Here is a 25,803-nt window from a genome sequence, read left to right as displayed (position 1 = left end):
GAGTTCAAACTGGCCCCATCCCCTCACACTCCAGCTCCCCCAGGTCCGAGGTTCCCCCGGTTCAAGTAACACTTCAGTACAGATGAATGTTCAAGTATTGTGCAGGGAGGCAGGCAGGGGGCTGGAGCAACCCTCGCCACTCCCCTGGGCCGTGCTGAACAGGGCCTGCAGCCCCCACTCCTCACAATAGCTGCCATTGTCAGTGACGTTCAAGGAGTCAGGGTTGGGGGAAAGGAACTGAAATCTGGGGAGGGGGAAAGGCGGGGAGTGACCCCCGTGAGGGGGCACTACTAGCGCCACACCTGCTCTTGTACCCCTGCCCCCCACTCAGTCCTGGCTTTCCCCTGGCTCCTGGAACTCCCCTACCTCTGACACCTGGATCCCCAATCGCTCCTCTGGTTTCCCTTTTTGGCCCCCCACCCACCCCCAATTCCAAGTATCTGGTCTTTGTTCCCTGAACCCTTGATGGTCTGCTTTCTGCCCCCCTCCCCCCAGCCCATCCTCCACCTCCCCCAGCCCCCTGGCTCCCAGTATCCTGTGTGCAGATACCCTTCCCCACTCCCCCCCCAAACTTGCACCTTAACCCCCCTCCCACCATCCCTTTGGCTCAGCAACCCCCCAGTACCTCTGACCCACTCCCCCCAGGGGATGGACAATGAAGTAGGTGGAAGGGGGAGGAGTTAGGAAGGAGAGACCCCCAGAGATATCAGTGCAGGGGGAAGAGAGGGGGGGCTGGCTCTAGTCCCTGGGCAGAAATCCCAAGCCATAAAGCTCAGGAATTCCAAGTCATGAGGTGGGTAACCTGGCCTCCTGGCAGGGGCTGAAATGAAAGCCAGAGGTCCAGGCTCCTGATGAGTCCTGGGGGAAGGTGGGGGGGCACCCAACTAGCTGTCCTTGAGAAGGAGCTTTTCCTCTGGGCAGCGGAAGGGGCCTGGGGGCCCGGCGGCTGCCAGCCGGGCACAAGCTTCAGGTGAGAGCTGGCGGCAGGAGCGCAGGTCTAGGCGGCGTAGGCGTGGGCAGCGACGGAACAGCGGGAGGCAGTGGTCCGTGAGGCGGTGGCAACCTGAGGATGGGGTGGTGGCAGCTGAGACCAGGTAGGTGAGTAGGAGATAGGCACTGGCCATGGGACCAAGAGGCTAGCAGGACAAAAGGGACCGCACTTACCAGCGAGATTGAGGTGCACGAGGGTCTCGCGGAGCGGGGAGGTGGGGGCTGTGAGGAGGTGGACACTGGGGTCCCCGACATGGGCGCAGTGGCTTAGGTCCAGGGCACTCAGCTGGGGTGCATGGCGCAGCAGGAGCCGCAGGGAGGCATCAGTCAGCTCCAGGCCTGCCAGGCGCAGCTCTGCCACTCCCTGCAGCCGCCCACGGCTCTCTGTTTGGCCTGGGCATACAGATGAGAGGTCAGCACTCCTGGCCACTCCCCTCCCTGCGCCCAAGCATCCAGACTAGCTATGTCTCCACACTCATATTCCTCACCATTCCCACTGAACCTACTCCCTGCTGGATGGGAGCCTCAACTTGCTGCACCCTCTGCCTGGCTTGCTCTTAGCCCAGACACCCACAGGACCTACTCCCTCGCCTCATCTGTCCATTGCTCACATGGCCCCTCAGTGAGGCTTCCCATGATTACTGTTGAAACAGTAACATTTCACATGCTCCTACCCTTCCCTGCATTCTTTTTTTCCCTTCTTTCACTATTTGACATATTTTATATTCATTTTTTAAATTAATCTTTCTTCCCCTACTAGAATGGTGGTTTCATGAAGGCTGTACTTTTTGTTCATACTTCATTCTGTCTTGTTCGTTGCTATATCCCCAGCAATTGCTCAATTAATATTCATTCAGTCATCCAACAAATGACTTCCCTAAAGGGATTACCATCCCAGGCTCTTCATCTTCCCTCTCTCCCCGTGATTAATAAAGTCACCATTTAGATCTCTTTCTCTCCATTCCCCCTGGTCACCACTCTGGGTCAACACCAGTCTTGTCTGAACCCTGCCCCAGCCTCCTCACCCACTCCAGTCTCTCCTGGCATCCGAGAAGAGCTGTTCGCAAACACAAAGAGGACAATATCCTTCCTCTGCTAAGAACTCTCTGAGGGCACCTCATATAAACCCATGATCTCCTTGCTAGAACAATTCCTACAGGGTCTTGTCCCTGTCTCAGCTCCTAACTCTTTTCCTTCAACCCAAACACTGGAGCCAAACTCCACAACTGATCCCGCCCTGAGAGGCTCCGCCTGTGACCATCTGGGCTCAACGCTCTGCCTGGTCAGTGTCCCTGGTGTTCAGGTCTGATTTCAGAGGCCCCCTCTTCCCCTGTGTCTCCAAGGTAGAAGAGTCACACCCTTGTTCTCTGCCCCCGATGCACACAGTCTGCATGTCTTATCTTTTATTGATCTACCACATTCGCATATTTTAAAAAGTTGTTCTTGCCTATGGTGCCCCAAAAAGCCCATACCAAACCCACTGCTGTCAAGTTGATTCCGACTTACAGCGACCGTACAGGACAGAGTAGAACTGCCCCACAGGGTTTCCAAGCAGTGGCTGGTGGATCTGAACTGCTGTCTTTTTGGCCAGCAGGTGAGCTCTTAACCACTGCGCCACCAGGGCTCCTATGATACACCAGCTACCATTAATGGAATACTGGCTGTGGGCCAGCCACCAGGCTAAGTGACCAATGGTCCCTGTGCCAGTGGTTCTCAAACTAGAGAGGCTGCAGTATCACCTGGAAGGCTGGTTAAAATGGATTGCTGCCACACCCCCAGAGTTTAGGTAGGTTTAGGTTGGGGCCCTCGGGTTTACTTTTCTAACAAGTTCTCCAGTGTTGTTGATGCTTCCGGTCTAGAAACCAGAGCTAAGAACCACAGCCTTAGGAAGCAAGCTCTCTGATCACTATTCCTGTTTACAGATGAGAAAACTGAGGCTCAAATCATTAAACAATCTGTGTAAGAGCACATGACTATGAAGTAACAGAGCAAGGAAACCCAGGTCTGGTGACTCTAAGTCCAAGCTCTTACCACAATGCTCTCTGCCTCCCAGGTACTGCCTCTAGCCCTGAGATAAACTAGATCAGATGTCACAAACTCATGAATCCAGCCTACAAAAGTGTTTTATGAAGACTGCGTGGTGCTAAATTTATTCTTAAATTACTGACATTTAAAAAGGACGTTTTTCACTGACTTGTACACAATGGCAAACATTCTATGTATTTTACCGTAATTAAAAAAGGATATTTTTAGACAGAAAATTCAGGTATTGAGCTTCACCTTGAAAAATCCTAAGATCTGGCATCACTGGGGTATTAATGATTGCCTGGAGCTAGGTTGCTGGGTGCCACTCCCTAATGTCCTACACCAGCATATCACTTCTGTTATCTGCCAGGCCACCTCTGTGTGCACTTTACTTTGCAAGTCCTGAATTCCACCTACCCCATCTTTGAGGAACTGAGAGCTTGGAAGGGGGGTACTGCTACAGACATCCTCAACCTTGAGCCATTAGAGGAGAGCAGAAGAAAGGTCACTTCCGGATTGCGCAGGGAGGATGTGGGCATTAGTGAGGATTTCCCTGAGGTGGCAGTATTGCAACTGGGCCTTCAAGAATGTGAACATATAGATAAGTGAGAGAGAAATACGCCAGGGGCAAAATCAAGGAAGGAGAAAGGGTGATTACTCAGGGAACGATAAGAACTTCATGCTTTACTCCAGGAATGCTGCTTGGAGCCAGGCAGCCAAGACAGGAAAGGTGGGTATAGGAGTCCCAAACTGCACAATAAGGCTTGAGGGCCCGCAAGGCTCATCTTTGCAAGCTGCTGGCCCAGGCCTGATAAAGGAGCCTAAACCAAAATGAATTCAGGCAGGAAGTGGAGTCTGTCAGCCAGCCAGCCAGCCCGCCAGCCAGCCAGCCCTTTCTCGGCTTATGGAACACACCGCCCCTACTGCCCACCCCAACTCACCCCTTGCCCACATCTTCCTGGCTCAGTCTGATTACAGTAAGACTAAGCAAGGGGTGAGTGTTTGGCCTGGCTATGCCTGTATGACTTACAGCAGTTACTCAATTCCTCTGGGAAAATCAGAAGAATTCTACTTGCTTCTCTACTCTTCTCCCAGGGCTTCTATGAAGGGGCTGGGGGTGGGGAGAAGACAGCATGGCTGTGAAAGAACTTTAAAAAGGAAGATTCTTTTACTCCCTTATTTCAGAGCCCAGCAAATCGCCTTTAGGAAATCTTCTTTCCTTAAAATAGATCTCTCCCTCGGAGCCCTACTGCTTGTTTGTTCAATTTATTCATTCAACACGCATTTGCTGAACACACCACTGAGGAAGGTCCTGGGGAACAGTGGTAAACAGACAGGAGTCCTTGCCCTCAAGGAGCTTACAAACCCAGTGGGGATTGCGGAAGTTGTTGCACTGGCAAGTGTTTTGGTGTGTATATTTTCAACACACACACATATCCCAGTGGGAGGAAACAGGTATTAATCAGATCATTTCACAATCATACAGTGACAAGCTGGGTGGGGTACCTGGGTACACTGAAAGGGACTCAGATCTCCATGGGGGATAAGAGAGGGTTTCTCGAAGGAAGAGGCATTTAAACTGAGGCCTGAAAGATGATTAGGTGCTAGTTAGGTGAAGGAAGATAGGGCATTCCACGCAAAGAGGGTCCAGCAAAGGCCCTGGGGCTGAAGCGAGCTTGGCAAGGAGGCCAAAAGGCAGGCATAGCTTGAGATGCACCTAGAGTCAGTGGGAACCAGCCCATGCCGTGCCTCAGTGGCCATGGAAAAATACTGATCTTTATCTAAGAGTGCTGGGGAGCCACAGGGGTTAGAGCACACCAGTAACATGGTCAAATTGCCCTTCTGCATGATTTCCCTGGCTCCAGGGTAGAGAACAGACTGGTGGGGGATAGAGAGGATACTGTGAGCATTTCGTCTCAGTTCCCCCTCTTCTAGGCCTCCATATTCACCTTCCTAGGATCCCTAAGGTGACCAGCCTCAGCATATGGGCCTCAAGCCCCACACCAAACTGCTCATTACACCTCACACTTGCCAGACCTTGGCACAAGCTGTTTTTTTCCCATGGGGAAGAGGCGGCTGCTCTGACTTAGGAGCCAACACCACTAACCCCCATCTAACCTCCCAAATCCACTGGCTCCCTACTTCTGTTGCAGTCTCTTAGGAAGAGTGTTAGCCTTTCACTCAAGGCAAGGGATCACAGGCCAAATGCATGGCTCAGCCCTATTTTTCTTTAGTCCACACATGAATTTTTAAAGAATCAGAATTAATTCTCATCATTTAAAAACCAGATTTCACAGAAAAATCCAGGTTTCTGGTTTCTCTGGAGAAACTGAACAGACCAGCCACACTGAGCCTGTGTTCTCTCCCAGCAACCACCGCTGCCCACTTTGGAGGAAGCTCTCCAGTAGCGCCACCACACCTGGCCAGCGTCACTCACACCCACTGTCGCCCTGGCCCTGGCTTCTCCTGAGATTCATTTTCATCCTCCTATTTTGTGTTTCATTACATAGTTATCTTTCCCCCTGGAGGGCTCCTCTCACAAGGCCTAACACACAGCAAGTGAGTGAATGAATGAACGAGAAACAAGCCAACCAAAAACTACTGATGTCAAGTCAACTCTGACTCACAGTGACCCTACAGGACAGGATAGAACTGCCCCCATAGGGTTTCCAGCGCTGTAATCTTTACAGAAGCAGACTACCACATCTTTCTCCCGCGGAGCCGCTGGGTGAGTGAGAACCACCGACCTTTCAGTTAGCGGCTGAGCACTTAACCACTACACCACCAGGCCCTCCTATTCATGTTCATGTGTTCTTTCCTTTCTTCAAATATTTGGACACTCGGTGCAAATCAAAAGAGACTCTCATACCCACCCCTCCCCCAACCCATCCTGCCAACGAGCAAGCTGAGGCCGCACCTGGTTTGGTGTCGGTTGGAGGCAGCAGCAGCTCGCGGAGCTGGGAGTCTTTAACATCCTCGATCCAGCGGAGGTCCAGGAGCCTCAGGGCTGGCAGTGGAGCTGAGCCCAGGGCAGAGACGGAGAGCCAGGAGCAGCCAGAGAGCACCAGCTCCTGCAGGCCTGGGAGGGGTCAGCAAGCCGGTACTGGGAGGGCTCTGTCCCAGATCCATGCCTCTGCCCACCTTGCCCCACCTGCCCACGCCATCCTACCTTGCAGTCGGTTCAGAAGCCACATGAGCTGCTTCTTGGAGACACCTGTCCAGCTGAGGTCCAGGGCACGGGGCTGGCGCCGAACCACACCACTGAGCATGGGCGGAGTCAGTGACTTCCGCCTGCTCAGGTCCATTCGAGGCCACAGACGCTTGTCATAGCACCTGATGGCCACAAGGTGGAGACAGAGACTTCAGTCCTCAGCTCTCAAAAACCAAAAACCCAAACCCACTGCCGTTGTCGATTTCGACTCACAGTGACCCTATAAGACAGAGCAGAGCTTCCCCATAGATCTTCCATGGAGCGCCTGGTGGATCTGAAATGCCGACCTTGTGGTTAGCAGCCACAGCACTTAACCACTATACCACCAGGGTTTCCCCTCAGTTCTCAGGGACCCCACAATCCTCTCCGTACTCCAATGGTTCAGCTCAGCTCTCTCCTGGCCCACATAGCGTGGTAGCAAGAAGCTCATAGCCCTGGGCCCAGAGGCCCCCTGAGTGTGGGACCAAACTCCATCACCATGTGGATGCAAGACCCTGGGCAAGTCTATTCCTCTCCCTGAGCCTCAGAGTCCCCGTTTATAAAATGAAGATAATGATCCAGACTCTGCCTGTCCCACTGGGCTGCTATAAGATCAAATGAGATAATTATAGTTGGCGGGCCTTACAGCTTATAAAGCATTTTGCCAAATATACGAACACCCTACACACTGCATTTGATGTAACACCAAAGGGATCTGTCAGTAGCCCTGCCCTCCACCTTGGGCTTCTCAATTCCTCCCTTGCTAAGTTATGGTGGCTCATGGGCATTTCTCATCTCTTCTACTAATCTCTGTCCTTGATGTAGATTTCCCCCATCTTGCTAGCCAGCTGTCCAAGGCTTGACTTACCAAGCCAAAACCAAACCCACTGCTGTTAAGTTGATTCTAACTCGTAGCAACCCTATAGGACAGAGGAGATCTGTCCCGTAGAGTTTCCAAGGAGTGCCTGGTGAATTCGAACTGCTGACCTTTTGGTTAGCAGCCGTAGCACTTAAACACTACACCATCAGGGTTTCCAGGCTTGACTTACAGCCCTAATATTTTCTCTCTGTTTTGTCTCTTCAACTAGAACGTAAGTGCCACAAGGGCAGGTCTGTCTGTCTTTTTGTACTTCTGTATTCTCGGTACCTAACACACAACCCAGTGCATAATACAATTATTTGTTGCACATCCGTTGCATGAATGAACGAATGGTTCCAACCCAGTGTGAACTACCTGAAGCATATCCTGAGCACCCCCTCAACACACCTCATTTATAGCTTTTCATTCATTCATTTAACCAATGTTTATGGACGATCTGGTAGGTTCCAAGTATTTAAAGTACAAAGACAAAAGAGGCCCAAATAAACAGGTTTCCTGACCCTGGCACTTCCCAGAGCCTTGAATATTCCATGGTGCACAAGGAACTAGAGAAACATTTCCCAAACATGTTTTGCCAGGGAACCCTTCCCCATCCCTTCCAAGGTAAATCTATTAACACTTGGTGGTACACAAAAATTCCTATGGACCCAGTTTGAGAAATGCTCTTCTACTGCAGTAGTTCTCAAGGCCAATCAGAAGATTCCCACTGGGCTGGATGACTATTAGATCCAACAGGGGTGACCTTGCTTCCCAACTCCCTTCTGCCCGCCTGTGATTCTGAAGAGCTTTCCCTTCAAGAAATCTTGGGCACGAACAGTGATTCCTAAACTCCAGTCATTTTCTGTCTACTTATCTGCATAACATGCACTTATCTTCAAATTCATGACCTCTTTTTGCTTAAAACCAGTATTGTTTCACATAAGTACAAGTTAACCTTCAAAATAAACACAATGTTGACAGTGATGGAAAATGTGGCGACAGATACTGGTGATGGTAGCACAACATGATTAATATAACTGATGTCACTAAATTGTACACATGAAAAATGTAAAATTGGCAAATGTTGTGTTATACACAAATTTTTTACCACAATAAATAAACATAATAAAAACAGACAAGAATTATTAAATCCTAGCCACTCATAGCTGTAGCTTTAGGTTAGTGCCTAAAGACTATTTGCGTTAAACAGAGAGATAAACAAGTGTTGTTGCTGTGTGTCACTGAATGGATTCCGACTCATGGTGACCTTATATGACAGAGTAGAACTGCCCCATAGTTTCCTAAGCTGTAATCTTTACAGGAGAAGATTGCCAGGTCTTCCCCCATGGAGCCACTGGTACGTTCAAACCATCAACCTTTGGGTTAGCAACCGAGTGCTTCACTACTGTGCCACCAGGGTTTCTTAAACAAGTATTAGGTGTTAAAGATACAATAGTACCCAAAAGAGAGACTTCCTTTTCAAAATTAACAGAAGGATGAAGCCATGTTTTTGTGTCTTTTAAAATTACCAGGCATAATACACAGCCCCGGTGTGACACTTTAGGGAATGCAGGAGATAAGGCACTAAGGCTTCAACCCCAACAACTCTAACCCTCCTGCCTCCCTCTCACCCTGTCCCCTGCTGCCATTTTCCCCTCTTCTGGCATTCCAGCCTCTCCTGGTTCCTTCTACTCAACCAACAAACATATGCTAGTCTCCCCAGTTCTAAAAAAGAAAAGGAAAAAAACAACCTACCTTCAACCCAGCTTCTGCCCCTAGGTCTTGCCACTTTTCTCTCTCTTTTATAAACCCTGTACCATCCAAAACCTTTCCCTGTCCACTCTGACCCAGCCTTGAGTCCCAGCTCAAATGCCACCACCTCCTTGAAACCCTCTGGATCCTCAACAAGCAGGAGGGAGTCCCTCCCTCTGAAGGCACCCCACAGGCCTCAACTCGTGTTTCTCCACAACAGCCAGGCCAAACAGCCTGCTCTCCTGCGGACTCACAATGCTAACTAGTGCCAACATGTTTTGGCACATACTGTGCCTCTTCCAGAAATGCCAACCAATCCAGATTCTTCAAGGCTCAGCTCCAGTACCTCCTCTTACAGGAAGTCTCCCCTGGCCCTTTCTTGGCTGAAGCTATTCAGTCCCTTTCCCATTGTATGACCAGACCTGGGATTAAACCTCAGCGTGACGGGCAACAGTCATTGAAGGCCCTAATGATACCAAGTGCCTGGCATCCTGGGCACTGGGCAGGCAAAGATAAGAGGGCTGGGGTTCTTGCCACACAATCAGGGGAGACACAGACAGCCCGTAGTAACTAGGGAAATAAGGGTCATGATAAACATCAGCGTGAGGACCACAGGAACCCAGAGTAGGAGCTGGGGCAGGGGTGCCTTGCAGGGCAGGGGGAAAATGCCTGAACTGAGAGTTTGAGGAAAGCATTAGTTATCTGGGCCAGGAGAGGAAGAGGATGTGTATTTCAGACAGGGAACACCTGTGTCCAGGCCCAGAGAAAGAGTGAAAATGAGAGCTCTGGGAAGCTCAAAGGAGCCCTGGTGGTGCGGTGGGTGAAGTGATCGACTGCTAACCCAAAGGTTGGTGATTTGAAACCACCAGCGGCTCTATGGGAGAAAGATGTAGCCATCTGCTTCCGTAAAGATTTACAGCCTTGGAAATCCTATAGCGTGGCTATGAGTTGGAATTGACTTGACAGCAGTGGGTTTAGTTTTGGTTTGGGAACCCTGAGCAGCAGGAGCAAAGGGGAATTCCCTGTAATAATGAGAATAATGGTGATGATGATGATGACTACAGCGCTAATAACTAATGCTTATTGGGTGTTTACAATGTGCCAGGTGGTATTCTGTGCATAAAGTATTTAACCTCACAGCCCTAGAAAATAAATACTTTTAGATATATACTATCATCCCCTTTTTATAATTAAGGAAAATGAGTCCCAGCGAGTTTAAGAAGCTTATTCAAGCTCCCACAACTACTAAGTGGTAACAGAGCCAGGGCTTAAACCAAACCAGTGGAGAGCCCAAGATCTAAGTGAGGAAGAGGCCGGAGGGTTCAGGCTGTAGAGGAGGCTGGGGTGGGGATGCCACATCAAGAAGGGCCAGAATGCCAGACCATGGCCTGTCCTGGCCCAGTGTCCAGAGGTGAAGAGTGAGAGTGTGGGGATCTGAATTTCAGCTCTGCCACCTCTGTGCTTTGGGTGACCTTAGGTAAGTCACTTACCCTCCCTGGGCCTCCATTTTCCAAAGCATAAAAGTGGGTGAAAGCACCTACTTCAAAGGGTTGCTGTGAAGATGAAGAGCTATTATAGGCAAAGTGCCTAACACGGTCAGTGGGGCAAAGTCTAACAAATGTCTAACAGGATTATGGGACTTCACTGTGAGGGCAACAGGGAGCACGAACAGGCTCTATCTTCGCTGGGAAAAGACACTGAGGCAAAAGGCAGGAAGAACTCTTAAGAGGCCAAGGTATGCCATCATTCTGGGAAGGCAGGGCTTGATGTCCAAAGGCACAGCCCCCCAGTTCCCTTTCACCTTCTCCTGAACTCCAGCCACCTAGGTGATCAAGCCATCACACTAAGTTCACCTCTAAAATCCTAAACCTCCCTCTCGTAAAGACCCTCTGGGGACGCAGAGATGGGCCAGTCCAAACTGCTGCCTGCAAGGCTCACAGCCTCCTGGGCCCTGACCACAGCCAGTTCTTCCCTCTCAGGGCTCTCTGGACTTCCTGGTGCTACCACTGTCCTCCATCTATTCACCTCTGGGCCTTCACTAAACCCCAACTAGCCCTGACCCTGTGTTCTAGTCCTTTCCTTTCCACCCTCTCTTCCCACACCCTCAAAAGCCCCAACCCTGCAACTCAACCATTCCACTCCTCCCCGCAACCTGACTGCCCTCTCTCCCTCCCTCTCAGGAGATCATTTTTGCCTCCTGGTTCCAAGAGAAGATGAAAGCCACCAGACAGGAAGGCCTGCAACTTCCTGCTCTCCCACCTACAAACTTCTCTCTAGCTCCACCCTTCATCTCTTTCCCACACTCCATCCCGGTTTCCTCACTTTCATTCCTTCATTTTATCAATGAACAGTTTTTTAGTACCTAACGTATCCCAGGCACTGTCCTAGGACACAGCAGCAAAGAAACAAATAGTCCCTGCCTTAGAGCTGACATCCTGAGGTAATTCCTTCCTCAACTCACTGCAATCTGGCTTTGGACCCATCATCCCCATGAAACACAGCCAAAGATATCAATTACCTCCTTGCAGCAAAAGCTAACTGTCACTTCTTGATCCTTGATCTCCCTTACCCTCTTGCCAACATTTGACCTTCTTCATCGTTTACTTTTTCCTCAATCTGTCTTGTCTTTAGGATACCCCTTGACCCAGGATCTCCTTCAATTCTCTGGCTGCTCTTTCTCCAACTCATACCACATTCTGTCCTCTGCTCTCTTTCTTGAAGCTGCTGTCTGTACGTTGAGAACTCCCAATTTTCTCTCTCTCTTAAGCATTAGACCTACAGATCCAGCTGCTCTCCTGCTAGTTCTACCTGACTGGGCCACAGGCCCATTTGGTATATACATGTAAAAATCTGATCTCTTCACTATCCCCTGGAACCTGCTCCTGCCCTGGTTATTTCTAAGCTTGGGGAATGCTGCTATTGCTCACCCAGGCTCCTGGGCCAGAAACTCAGTTGAAGACTTGCCCTGCTGCCTTCATACCCCAGATAATCACTAAATCCAAGCTGCGGTGCAGTGGATCACTTTTATATGGTCTTTCTTACCATGTTCTTGTTTAACTCCCACCAAATGATTGGGTGAGACTATGCAAATGAGGGGCATGGCATTCTTGTGGGGGTGGCACCATGCAAATAAGGCGTATGGAATCCTAAATAGGGGATTGGTCAGTTTTGCCATCCCACTAGGCTTAAAGTGATCCATCCCAGAGGCTGAAAGGGGGGACCTCACTATCATCAAGAAGAGATGGGAGTGGAGTGCATCCTTTGGACCTGGCGTCCCTGCACCAAGAACCTTCTAGACCCAGGAGACAGACAGCAATAACACCAGAGATGATGCAAGATGGTGAGAGGCAATGGCCAACTGCAGCAGAGAACTGGAAGCAGATGAACCACGAGATGCTGCAATGAGCTTCCTGATCCATGGAGTGAGAGACATGAGAGCCTTTGGGCAGAAGGCTTGCTGGTGGAATGGGGTACCTCTGGGCACTTGCCGGTGGAACTAGGCTTGCTGACCCACAGAGCTGGAGAGCTGAGCACCTTCGGGCCAAGGCTTACTGGCAGGGTGGGTTGCCTCTGGGCACTTATCGGTGGAGCTACAGAGCTTTTTTAACACTTGCCTGAGCAGGGCGGACGGAGGCCAGGCTGGCCCAAGAGGCCTGAGGGCCAAAGAGAGGCCTGCCTGTGGGCATAGCCGAGCTGTCCTGACCAAAGAACTGTACCCTGAGTTGTTCCTGATTCTGACTTATAATTTGTTACTTCCCTAATAAGCCCCATAACTTTGAGTATGGTCTGTGAGCTCTGTGTTGCCATTGCAACGAATTACTGAACCCAGTAGAGAAGTAGAGAGTGCTGTAGAAGGGATGGCTGGTGTCAGAACTGGTAAAAAGTCTGGAAAGAGGAGTTATGTATGACCTCAACCTCATAGCAATCAGCCTTGGGCTGTTGATCTTGATTCTCCTTCCCACTTGTGAAGTTAGACAAGGAGGTATGACCCTGCCATCACACTTTTACGTTGGTGTCAGAAGTGGGATTTGTTGCAAGGGGTCCAGACTCAGACAAGCATGGGATTTTGTAAGAGAAAAAAGGGGCACGGGAAGTAAAACTTTTGATTCTTAGATGGTTACTTTGGTTGTCGTTATTGGTAATGGGTGAAAGGAAAGTAAGAGATTTAATGCTGCAGCTGAAAAGTTGCATCTGGAGTGGCTTGGGGTAAAAGCCTGGGAGGTTAAACGAGATGGTAAGGGACCAAAACCTTCTGGTTTCACCCAGCCAGAAGCCAGCCCAAGGCCATATGCATATAAATGGGAAGATAGTTATGTGGTGAAAAACAAAAGATAAGACTAGATGTTTAAAAAGGTTTGTGTGTTTATGTGAATGTACTATGGATACTGAATGTTTCTCCTACCTAGTGCTGTAAAACAAAACTAAACGTATGCTTAAAATTAATATTGGATGTTACAAGTAACAGCTCACGTAACCCTGCCTTCAGCCAATACTTGATTAAATATGCTAAAAGGGGAACTAGGATTTGCCCAAAAGAAATACAGGCTGTTGGTTTGAATGCAGTATCCCTGTGTATAGAGTATTGGGGGTTGAGGTGGAAAACCTGAGCCCCACTCAAAACTTTCAGTCAGGAAATTTGCATTTGAAAAGATATGCAGACCCACTCAGAACTGTTGGGAAAGCAGGAAATTCACATGTGAAGGAAGGACCTGCAGAGAAAAAAAAAAGTTTTGTGTTTTGAATTTTGAGCAAGCGGTTTGCCATTAGATGCACTGAAGCAGGAAAAGTCAGTATTCATCAGAAGAAGCCCCTTTCAGAACTGGAAGCTAAAGGGAGCCAGTAAGCAGAGTTTGGTATGCTCGCTTGCGGTGACCACTTGGGGTCACAAGATGAAGTGGGCCGTGGGTACAGCAATGAAAGATGGGCTGAATTTGGACATGTTTCACTGGTACCCGTTGACCTAGCCCATGGGGGCTAGGGATGAGACAGAGAAGGGAGTGGCTGGCCTGAAGTGCAGAGAGGTATATGGACTCCCAAGTCTACAGCTGGTATCCACTGACCTAGCCCACAGGGGCTAGGGATGAGCTGACCAGAACCTGACCAAATGAAAAGAAAGATGCTTGATACCATGAACTGGTGTAGACTGCTGCAATGTGATGGCTAGCTCTAGACTAGATTTTGCTTCTGGGTGCAAATTCTCAAAGTTCTAACCAGAACAGAAAATTCTTCAGATCAAGGAACATGCTTGTCTCCTCAGATTACTGGTTTGATCCAAATCCAAACCTACTACTGTCGAGTCAATTTTGACTCACGGGAATCCTACAGGACAGAGTAGAACTACCCCATATGGTTTCCAAGGCTGTAAATCTTTATGGAAGCAGAGTGCCACATTTTTCTCCTGTGGAGCAGCTGGTAGGTTCGAACTGCTGACCTTTCAGTTAGCAGCCAAGAGCTTTAACCACTGCAGCAACAGGGCTCCATACTGGTTTGATAGGGATGAGCAATTTAGAAATTGGCTATGTAGAATGGAGGGAGGTAAAAGCACGAAGTAGCCAGCTTACATGATTTACTGGGTGTGCTTACACTCAAAACGAAGAGAACAGGGAGGGTTCCCACTGAACAGACTCCTCTTTTCCTGATAGGTCTGCGGAAGAGAGACTGGGGGAAGATGCTAATAGGATTATACGATTCGGCCGTAAATGTTAACGGGGCTAATTGTAAAAACCATAATTGTAGAAGCTGTAACTGAGAAAAAGTGGACTAAGGGGAAGTACTGCTGGACTGGAATACAGTGGACAAACCTAAAGTCCCTTAAAGGTTTTGCTATGTTGGTATCTCGTGATACTCCGAACAAGACAATAATCTTCTCTCAGCTAAATTTTATTAGGCACCAGAAAGGGTGAAGCCGAGATAACTTGGAGAACCTGACCAGATCAGATGGATATCTGCAGCATACCTGAATGGCTGGTACTTGAGTAACCTCACCCTGAGGACTCTGCTCTACTGAAGGAATAATTGTTAGTAACTGTTTTGGACTGGTAAAATGATTGGGAGGGGGAAGTTATCCTCCAAATACAAAAGAACCATGGCTAGAAAAGCCAGGGGGTGGCCTGCGGTACAATGGATCACTTTTATATGGCCTCCCTCGCCATGATCTTGTAACTCCCACCAAATGATTGGGTGGGATTATGCAAATAAGATGCTTATGTCCCACCAAGGGGACTGGACAGCTTGCCAATAAAGTAAGGTGCATGGCACCCTTATGAGGGTGGGACCCTAATGTGTATGGAACCCTAACAAGGGGATTGGGGTCAGGTTCGCAATCCTGCTAGGCTTAAAATGAGCGATCCCGGGGCAGAAAGGGGGACCTCACTACCACCAAGAAGAAATAGGAGTGAAGCGTGTCCTTTGCACATGGGGTCCCTGCACTGAGAACCTCCTAGACCCAAGAAGACAGAGCTATGATACCGGAGACGGCGCAAGAAGACAAGCAGTGGCGGCAAGCATGGCAGAGAGCTGCAGCAGTGGAACTAGAAGACTGGGAGGAGACAGTGGGGTGGGCTCCCTGGCCCATGGAGTGAGACCTGAATGCCTTCAGCAGGAGGATTGCTGGTGGAGTAGGGTGCCTCCAGGCACTTGCCTGTGGAGCTAAGCTTGCCAACCCATGGAGCTAGAGAGCTGAACACCTTTGGGCCAAGGCTTACTAGCAGAGTGGATTGTCTCTGGGCACTTACTGATGGAGCTAAAGAGCTTTTAACATTTGCCCAAGCAGGACAGAGGCTGGGCCAGCCCAAGAAGCCCAAAGGTCTGACGGCCAGGGAGAGGCCTGACTGTGGGCACAGCCAAGAAGCTGTCCTTACCAAAGAACCGTATCCTGAGTCATTCCTGATCCTGAATTGTAACCTGTTACCTTCCTAATAAATGCCATAACTGTGAGTACGGTCTGTGAGTTGTGTGTCGCCACTGTGACGAATCACTGAACCCAGCAGAGATGTATACGGCACCGTGAGAAGGACGACTGGTGTCAAAATTGGTGAAAAGTTTGGAGAGGAAGTACGTCTGATCACCGCCTCACAGGAACCAGCCCTGGGCTGCTGATCCTGATTCTTCTCCCTTGTGAAGTTAAGATGAGGAGGTCTGACACTGACATTGCCATCATACCGCTTTTTACACAAGCCATTTTGCTTCTTAAAAAGTTCTTAACCCAAGTCCCTCCTGTCCATCCCTGTCTCCTCTGCTTCCATGCCCAGTCCTGACAGAGCCTCCTGACTGGTCCCACTGTGCCCCCAGAGCCCCCTGCTCTCTCCTACCCTCATCCTTTTTATCAAAAACCACCATTTTTATTGAGTATTTAGTACTCTACAGACACTGCAGTAAGTGCTTTGCAGGAACCATCTCATTTAACCCCCATAAGGTGAGTAGTGATATGAAGCTACAACTAAAGATTAGAAAACAGAGGCCTTGAAAAGTCTAGCTATCCACCCCGACAACCAGGAAGCTCAGTTGTTGTGATTAAAGAAACCCTGGTGCCAGACTCCAGGACCCAAGGTAGAAACCACCGTGCAATCCAGCCTCTCTGCTTCTCCCACTTCCATTCACAAGTCTCTCCTTGACGCAGAAATTAGGTGCTTTTTAATCCTGGATCCCACATGCCCCACACCGAGCTGGCCTTGCTGAAGGGGCCTCAGCAAACATTTCCTCAGCTAATACCAAGGCCATGGTAGTAATCCCAGCAATTTCTGTAACAATTTGATTCTATGTTGCAGATTGACTGGGAGCTCTTCAAGGGCACAGAACTATGTTATAAGCACATAATTGTCCGCGCTTTCATTAAATACTTGTAAATGAGTGAATAACAATGGCTACAGTTAAAGCACTTAGTAGTTTCTATGTCCCACTTACTGTCCTCAGTTTTTTATGTATATTGCTGTTGTCAGGTAACAGTGGAGTCAATTTCGACTCATAGCAACCCCACGTGACAGAGTGGAACTGCCCCATAGGGTTCTCTAGGCTATAACTTTTAGGGAAAGAGGTGACCAGGTCTTTCTCCCATAGGGCCACTGGGTGGGTTTGAACCAACAACCTTTCAGTAAGCAGCTGAGTGCTTAACTGTTGTGCCACCAGGGTTCCCTTCCTGCCTACTGTGAATTGAATACTTCGATTATCCTGGTTTTACAGATTAAGAAACTGAAGCAGGGAAAGTTAAGAAACTGGCCCAATGGAACATAGCTTATCAGTGGAAGAGTAAGATTTGACTGAAGCAATTTGCGTCCAGAGCCTGCGCTCCCATTCTCTCGGCTCTGTGTGGGACTAAAAGGCGTGAATTAGTGCTCCAGACCTCATTCCAAAGGAAGAGAAGCAGAGTCCAAGTTCAGCCACTAAGCTACACTGTGACTTCAAGTGTCCTTCAACCCCTCACAGGGCTGCTATTGTGAGGAACAAATCAGGCAACATTTGTAAAGTGCTCAATATGATGCCTGGTCTAGTCGGTGCCTGAGAAAGAGCTTGAATTTACTCCTTAAGAAAACGTTTCCTGAGCACCCACACTGTCCCTTGCCCATGCTGGGGATACTAAGGTAAAACAGACATAGTATCTGCCCCAACTCAGCAAGTGATGGGGCCAGGAACATGAATAAATGAATGAAAGCTTGTCAACAAGCAGGAGGCCTCTCTGTGCTCTACCAGGGGAACTGAGGGTATGGCAGCTGGATGGACACCAGGAGGAGTTGTTGGGGTAGGATCAGAGAGGAAGACAAGTGGCTTGGGAGGGTGACCGACATTTCTCAACAAACAAGGTTCTGGGGGCAGTAGTGGTAAGAGGGGAGGATGGGCAGAGAGTGCCCCGGTGATGGCTTCAGGGAAGGAAGAAGCTCTGAGCTGAGTCAGGTGGCCCAAGCATGGCTGCCTCTGAGAGGGCAGGGGCCACACCAACAGAGGGCTTTCTCCTGTGTAAATGGAATAAGACTGTCCTTGGAAAAGGGGGTGTGCAAAGTCAGGGAGATGACGCACGGACGGCGCTGAGCACGATGCTCAGCACATACTAAACATTCTGTAAGTGATAGCTATTATTAAGAAGAAAGAACCCGGAGCCAGAAAGCCTGGGTTCAAATTCCCCGCTCTACCACTTCCTCTCCCCATGACCTTGGGCCTCAGCTTCCTCATCTAAAAAAGGGAGTAACAGTAACTACCTCAAAAAGTTGCTGTGAGATTGTGAGGGTTATATAAGCTCATAAATGGAAAGCAACCTACGTGTAGTAAACACAAAAGTATCACACCATATATGTACACATGCACGCATACGCATACACATATATATATACATATACGTGTACGCACATACGTATGCATATAAGCACAAGTATAAGACAACTGTGGTTAAGAACTTGGGTGCTAACCAAAAGGTTGGCAGTTCGAATCCACCAACCTTTCCTTAGAAACCATATGGGGAAGAGTTCTACTCTGTCCTGCAGAACTCCTGTGAGTCGGCATCGACTCGACGGCACCTAACAGCAGCAACTGTCAACTTAAGAACGCCAAGGCCTAGAAGATCAGATCAGAGACCGGCTCACGTGGCAAGTGAAGAATGCTGGCAATGAAACCCCGGTCTGTCCAGGCCACTCACCAGCGGCTCCAAGTCCGGCAGACTCGCATGCAGATGCACAGGTCACGGGGCCCGAGGTGCTGGAAGACACGAAGCCAGGCGGCCCGGGGCAGAGGGTGGTCGGATCCAGCAGCCAAAGGCAGTGTGTCAGGCTCAGGGCTTCGAGGTGGTGGCCGTACCACATGCCGTTCCAGCTGTGGGGGCCGGGGTGGTGGTGCAGGGCCAAGTGGCCAGCTGAGCAGGGGCCCCCCGCTGCCAGGGCGCACAGCCCTCCGCCCCCCACGGTTCTCCTTTTCTCCTGAGCTGCCCCGGGCGGGCCGTCGCCCGTTTCGGGCCTCGCTAGGGGCCTCATCCTCACTCAGCGATGTGCCTGATGAGTCCGAGTCTGAGTCCGAGTCTGAAGAGGATGAGGAGGTATCGGGCACCCGCTCCAGGAGCTGGCACATCCGCTTGAAGCGCTCCAGCTTCTCTCTCTGTGGTGATGGGGACGGCACCGCTGGGCCCTCAGCAGAGGCCAAAGGCGGCTTTGGTTTCTGTAGAGCGACAGGGTGAGGCTGTTCTAAGGCCTGGCAACACTTTCCCACCCCGCTGCCCTGAGAAGCCACCAAGCAATGACTAGCCCAAAGGACAGTCCTGAGTTCCAGCCCTAGTTCTGCTCCTGATTGCTGTGCGACCTTAGCCAAGTCTCTGCTCCTCCTTTGGACTTTATTTTCCTTATCTGTAACATGAGGATACTGAGTAAAATAAAAAGCTGTATGGGTTCCAATAGCTTATAAATGCCCAGAAAGAGTAAGGTATGAAGACGTTAGAAACCTAGTTTTGCTTACTGCTTTGGCCACCAACCCTTTGTATGACCTTGGGAAACCACTGCTTCACATCTTTACATAAAATGACTGCATGATGCTAAGCGTACATTCAACAACGTGAGGACAACTGATTGTCTGCCCCTATGTAACGCATCCCACGCGCAAACTGATTACATCCTCACAGCGCTCTAATGTAATGGGAGCTCAGATCACTCAGACATGAGGAAACTGAAGCTCAGAGCGTTAGGTTTTTACCCAACGTTACAAAGTGACAAACGCGTAAGGCAGAGTTTAGACACAATTAGACAAAAGCTTGTGTTTATCATGTCAGGGCAAGATAATGTCTGAATCTTGACTCTGCTGTGTGACTTTAGGCAAATCTCTTAACTTCTCTGGACCTCATTTTCCTCAAATCTGTATAGAATTTTATGGTTTACGAAGTTCTCTTACTTTTATCACCTCATAAGATTTAAACAGTTCTGTAGAATAGAGATAGGTAACTTCATCCTCATTTTATGCATTATGAAACTGAGGCTCAAAACCGGTAAGTTAAAACCACACAAGGAGTCAGCAAATGGGCAGGGATTTGAACTCAGTTCTTTCCTCTTGAAGGGTTGGAAAGATGAGACAAATGGGCCAGATGATACCTCAAGGGCTCATGGGAAGTCAGGAGCTCATACAGCCTGGCTCCAACCCCTTCTCCCCCTCTATCCCTTCCCAGGGGTCCAGGCACCCTTTGTGACCAGGTGGGACTGAGGCTAGAGCAGGACAAAGTGAGCAGGAAGGGATGGATCTCTATCTCCAGGGTGGAGGGTGGGGAATGGAAAGGACTGGGGGGAAGGAGAGGGAGGAGGTCCCAGGCACACCTCCCAGTTCTCGGGAGGGAGCCCAGGGTGGCAAGACGAGAAAGCCTGGCTCGGATTCAGAACCCTGGGGGGCAGAAGGCCAGGGCCGCCTGGGTCCGATCCTCGGAGAAGGCAGGCGTCTCCACCCACCTTCTTCAGGTGCCTCTCTCTGCCTCCTTTCACCTAGGGGCCAAGAAGGACATATGGGGGAAGGGAGAGACCCCATTAGCCCCTCACTGCCCATAAAACTGAAGTCATGCCCTTCTCTTAGACTACAAATCCCAGAAGCCTCCATCCTAGGGAGAACTCCAAGCATGCTCACCTTGCAACCAATGTCTTGTCTCACTGAGCATGCTCCCATCTCTTCTTTCTCTCCCCTCAGGCCCTTTCTAGCCCCTCCCTCCTCCTCTGGAGCAGCTAATTTGAGCATGCTCTCTCTTTCCTCCCTAAAGCACCCAGGGCTCCCAGAGCTTCTGGGCCTGGTGCCAGTTCCCCTCTCACCTGTACTTCTCCTCTCCACTGAGCATGCTCCATCCTCCCCCCCCAAGTAGTGCCTGAACTACATCTCCCAACAATCCCTTGGGGACCCACTGAAGACTGTCTCCCAGGCCCACCCCCGCCCCCAAACTGGGCAAAGACTACAATTCCCAGAATCTCTTTGGCCTGACCTAATGTGCATGCTCTCTGGCTCACCTTTTTCCTTGGGGTGGGGGGCTCGTTCCCTGCCTCCCTCTCCTTTCGTTTGGGGGGCCCAGGCACATCCTCTGGGGGGGGACCAGCAGGTAGGGGGCCCTTGCGCCTGGGTGGGGGTGGTGGAAGTGGCGGCTCCTCCGTCAGCTTCCATCCACTCCCCAGGCTGGCACCCTCCTCGCCATTGTCAGCCCTCCGGCGGCCCGGGCCCTCTCCAGAATCCTGGGGAGATGGAGAAGGGGGGGTGAGGTCCTGCACAGCTCCTCAACCCACTGCCTTCCCAGAGCTCAACACCTAGCCCAACCCCTGCTCCTACCTTGCTGGTCCGGCCTTCCTGGGTACAACGAGGGCACTCCCAACAGTTGGGGATCTCTGCATTGATGACACCCTCAGCCTTCCCCATCTGTAGGCAAGAAGGCAGAGAGTGGATGTAGGGTGCCAGTAAACCCCCACGCAGTGCTGCCCACCTCCTCGCTCCCTGACAATCTGCTCCACCCGACTCCAGGGTCCCCAGGGCTATCACCTTCAGGCAGCCAGGGTGGACGATCTCGTTGCAGATTGTACACTCCATGAGGCTCAAACCAAATTTCTCCTCCTCTCCCTCCACCGTGTCCTCCTTCCCAGCCTCCCCACACAAGAGGCACACAGCTGTGTGTGGGAGCACGGGCTGTTAGGGGAGAGGGGGCATCAGGAACCCTGAAAGCAACAGGGAGAGACCCTTCCTTCTGGGGACCCTGGCCAGCTGATGAATAAAAAGGAAGACTTGGGAAGTGATTTGGAACCTATGGGCCAAACTGGGTCAAATCCTCAATCTGCTCCTTTTGTGCTGTGTGACCTTGAACAACTGATTTAATCTCCCTTAAGCCTCTGTTTCTGCATCTGTAAAATGGAGTTTAAGAATTTTTCCCTTGTAGGGTTGTTGTAAGAATAAGATAATGCTTATGGGGCCTCATAATAATTATCGCCGTTGTGATCATTATAGCTGTGTGATCCTGCAAGTGGGGCTGGCTTTGAGGAGAGAGACTACGGCCAAATACGACAGGAGTACTGAGGGCACAGCAGCAGCGTGGGGCGATTCTGAGGTTGCTCAATGGGCAGAAAAGAGCCCAAGGACTGTTCAAGACCCAACGATGAACACAGTTTTGGCGAGACCCTCAGGAACACTAAAGGCAGCTGGCTAGTTCTGGGAAAAATGGGAGCAACCTTCAGACCATGTGACTGGAGAGGAGAGTGGTAATACGGAATCATGTTGGAGATGCTAAAGACCATGAGACAAGTTCAAAGAAGGAGCAGGTAGGAATAGAAGAAATTGGAAAGTGAGCCAAGGGTTAGAAGACAAACGAAGAGAAGAGAGGGGCCACAGGGCAAAGGGGCCCACCTGGAAGGAGCAGCTGAAGGAAGAGAGAGTGGTAATGGTGTGGGGAGGGTGATACAGGATATACCTGGCTCTACATTGCTGATGGGGAAGGGCGACTCTCTGGAACCCTGAGAAGTTCAAAGGACGAGAAAGGCAGGGAGAAAACCCACATTTCTCTCATACCTACTGTGTGCTGAGCATTGTAGTAAGCACATTTTTTCCCACGCTACTGTTCAACCTTTATAACTCAACAAAAGAAACATTTTACAGAGAAGGCATCTAAGGCTCAAACTAGTTTGCTCAAGGTCACATGAAGGGTGAGCGTGGCCTCAAATCCAAGACCACCCTGAGCAGTGAAGAAAGAGGCCAGGGAAAGGCAAGACTTGTTCATAGCAGCCAGCTGTGGGAGGGGGCTCTTGTGCACAATTGCCTCTGGGGAAGGATACAGAAAAGCCTTAGCTTTCTATGCGCATCTACCCCTGAAAATTGGGAAAAGTGTGAAGGTAGGAAAGGATCAGATACCTCTATGCAGCCTAGCATCACTGCCCCCAGCTTGAAGCCGAGTACAAAGATGGGCCTGGTGGATTTTTCAACAAGCCAGTGAAATGAATGAAGGAAATAAGTGAACAAATAGCAACCATGCAATCCACTCTGGGAAGCAGCCCCAAGCCACCCCAGAAAAACACTCATGCCACCTGGGGAAGGGTGCCCAAGGTTCCAAGGGTGTCCAACACAGTGGGGGCAGAACTCACGGCAGTGCACTGCCGGAGCAGGCACGACTGCTTCATGCGCCCGGGCCCCCCGAACTTCTTCATGTCTCGGCAAAAGTGGCAGTCCCCGCACTCAGTTCGCACACAGGCCCGGCAGCGGCGGCAGCGGGTTCGGCGTCGGCGCGCTCCGGCCCCCGGCCCCCGGCTGCTCGACGACATTGGGGGCGTCAGCAACGCCGAGGGCTGTAGGTAGATGGTAGCAGGGTCAGGTGGGCCCACTGGGGCACCTGGCCTGGAGGGCTACTGGCAGCTTCCCCCCTCCAACTCCTAGGCAGCTAGAGCTCGTCCTTCTACCCACGGGGACAAGCAACAAGGAGGTAACATCTCCTGCTGAGGGGTGGGGCAGGAGGACTGACCACTCCCTCTACTCAAAGCCTCCCTCTCCACAACAGCTCCCAGGGCTCCCAGAGAACTGGCTTCCTGACCTCACTCCTCCACTAACACTTCCTCAGAGCCCTCTTCCCTAGCCTAGGGGGAAGGAAGGGGCACTGGGGCCCTCTCCTCTGACATCTCCACACCAAAGCTCCTTGGAAAGGCCCGGGAGTCCTTGTCTGTGGAATTATCTCAGAGATATCTCAACCTTTTCTATTATCAGAATGCAGTATGCCCCAGGCTCTCTCCAACCTGCAATTCCCCAAATTTACCTCCACGATACCCAGAAATTTCTGGGTGGAAGTTTTGCACTTTTCTTTCTCTCTCTCTCTCTCCTGTCTCTCTCCCACATAGAGAATTCACTTTACCCCAGTGCAGAACCCAACCAGTCTCTCTTACCTCAAAACCTAGATACCATCACCGGATCCAACGGGATCCTTGCCCTCCCCACACAAGCCCTTAAAGATCCACTCTCCACCCCCCAACTTCCCAGGACTCTGAAATTCCACTGAGATGCTTCTTCAGAGTCCCTCCTCAGCCCAAGATCTCAAAACCTTGGCTCCTCACAAGACACCCTCCCCTTGGATACCTCAGGTCAGCCTGGGCAATCTCCCAGATTCCTGGGGATTCTAGAATCCAGTCTGACATCTCCATAAAGCTCAGGATGGGCTCAATTCTTTCCATCCCTAATTGTCTAGAATCCCTTGGGTTCCCCTTCCTATGGAAACCAGATCCCACACTTGGACTCAACAGGCCTAGAGGGTCTCTTCCTGGCCAGAGCCTTACCCCAGCTTCCCTCTTTCGGGGACTTCCAGACCCATCCATGAGAGGAAGGGGCCCTTCAGTGCTCCAGGGGAGGGACCTGGAGGGCAGCGACTGCAGGCGAGGGTGGGGTCTGCAAGGGGTAGCAGGGGTCTAGGAAGGAAGGCCAGTTCCCCAGGGTTGAAAGGTAATAGGAAGGAGGGCTGGAGATAAAGCGCTTGAAAGCAAAGAGAAGGTGAGGCTGGGGGCGGGGAAGGTAGAGAGGCCGGGCTGAGGATGAATGGGAGTGGGAGCTGCCCAGGACCGGGGGTGAGGAGGAGCCGCCTGAACCCACCTCACACGTGTCCCGGGAGCCATCTCTCCCTTCTCGGCAGCTCCCGGCGGGTCGGCGGCCATCGGCGGCGGGGGGGCCGGGCGGCGCGGGGCGTGGAACACTCAGAACGCCGGGGTCCACGGCCCCCCAAGGGCGCTCGGCCCCTCCCTCCGGCGGAGGCCGGGACGGCGGCGAGTGGAGATGGGGGGCGCCGGGGGCGAGGCCCTCCCACGGGCTGCGACGCGGCCCTTCCAGGGGGAGGTCCTGCTCCGGGGGGCTCAGTCCCTCAGCCCCCCCAGGCCAGCGGGGGCTCCTCGGCCGCAGGGTACTCAGCTTCTGCCCGGGCCCCAATCAGTCCGGGGTCCGAGTCCCAGCTCCCCTCCCCCCACCCCGCCCCTCCTCTCCCGAGCGCCCCCGGCCCTTTAACTGGCCCCTTCCCGGCCCCCACTGCCCAAGGGTCCAGAGCCAGGCCTGGGCCCCCCACCGTTTCCGGGGTTCAAGCCCCGCCCACCGCCGGTTCCCGGGGAGGGGGGGGTCGTTGTAACCTGCCCCCCTCCCCTGGGCCCGCCCCTGGACTGCGGCCCCCTGCCCTACGGCTACGGGGCGAGAGGAGGGGGATGAAGGAAGCCGCTCCGGCCCCGCCCCCTAGCTCGCGCGCGCCCCCGCCCCTTCCCCCTCCCCCCAGCGCGCGACCCTCGGGATATAGGGATTTAAATAAAATTTGAATAAATCTCCCCCCTCAAGCAGGAGAATGAAAGGAAAGGATGGAGGAGGGCAGGGGACGGGGGAGGGGGCAATTGGGGTGTCTCAACCCCCCTGGTCCCCCGGCCCTGCGCTGCTTCGGCCCGGGGCCCTGGCCGCCTCTCTCATCCCTCCTCAGCTCCTTCCTCCTTCCTCCTCTCCTCCCCCCTCCCTCCTCCTTCCCTACTCCTCCTCCTCTTAACTCCCTCCTTCTCCCAGAGGAACCCCGCCCCCTGCCCCCTCCTTCCCACACCACCTCCACTGTCCAGGACGAGCACGCGCAGGGCACGACGGAAGTCGTAGTCCTGCGGACCCTTGTGCTACCGTGGGAATAGGAAGCTGGGGTCAGTGGGGACTACAAACAAAATGACGGAGGGTGTACCAATCCGGGAGCCGAGGGTGCCGGGAATTATAGTCCGGTTGCCCCGAGGCTCCCAATTGCACAACATAGAGAAGGAGCGGTAATGATGACTACAAACAAGATGGTCTTCTCCGCCGACCCGACCTCCTTCCCAGGCACTCACACGCCCTCCTGTCCACAACCCTCCGCGTGTGTGGTACCTGACGGGAGTCGCAGTCCAACTGCTGCCTTCCTGCTGCCATTTCTACTAGTCAGGAACAATGGAAAGGTGAAAAGAAACGAGGACTACAAGCAAGATGGCGAAAGAGGGGCGTACACCTGACTAGTAGTCAATCTTTTAGGATGTGCGATGGGAATAGTAGTTTTCTA

At 51.5% G+C, this 25,803-nt stretch overlaps 1 protein-coding gene across 5 annotated transcripts; it reads right to left on the bottom strand.

Moving 5' to 3' along the window:
• Window positions 1-585: 585 nt before the first annotated feature.
• Window positions 586-24,656, bottom strand: FBXL19 (F-box and leucine rich repeat protein 19). Of its 5 annotated transcripts, none has more exons than XM_064294853.1 (11): window positions 24,354-24,656; window positions 22,868-23,068; window positions 21,282-21,425; window positions 21,075-21,161; window positions 20,762-20,980; window positions 20,090-20,251; window positions 18,439-18,950; window positions 6,185-6,348; window positions 5,933-6,094; window positions 1,165-1,383; window positions 586-1,063 (listed from the first exon to the last, which is right to left on the bottom strand). In XM_064294853.1, exons 2-11 carry the CDS (start codon window positions 23,042-23,044, stop codon window positions 885-887), a joined length of 2,025 nt encoding a protein of 674 aa, XP_064150923.1. In that variant the 5' UTR covers window positions 23,045-23,068; window positions 24,354-24,656; the 3' UTR covers window positions 586-884. The 5 variants fall into 5 exon arrangements, with proteins under 5 accessions (XP_064150923.1, XP_064150920.1, XP_064150921.1 ...); XM_064294850.1 differs by having other exon boundaries at window positions 24,044-24,424; XM_064294851.1 differs by having other exon boundaries at window positions 20,219-20,251; window positions 24,044-24,424.
• Between the last annotated feature and the right edge of the window lie 1,147 nt (window positions 24,657-25,803).

This window comes from Loxodonta africana, chromosome 12 (genome assembly GCF_030014295.1).
Source record: "Loxodonta africana isolate mLoxAfr1 chromosome 12, mLoxAfr1.hap2, whole genome shotgun sequence".
Lineage (NCBI taxonomy): Eukaryota > Metazoa > Chordata > Mammalia > Proboscidea > Elephantidae > Loxodonta > Loxodonta africana.
The sequence above is the reverse complement of the archived record's forward strand: the minus strand, read 5'-3'. Positions and strand labels throughout refer to the sequence as shown.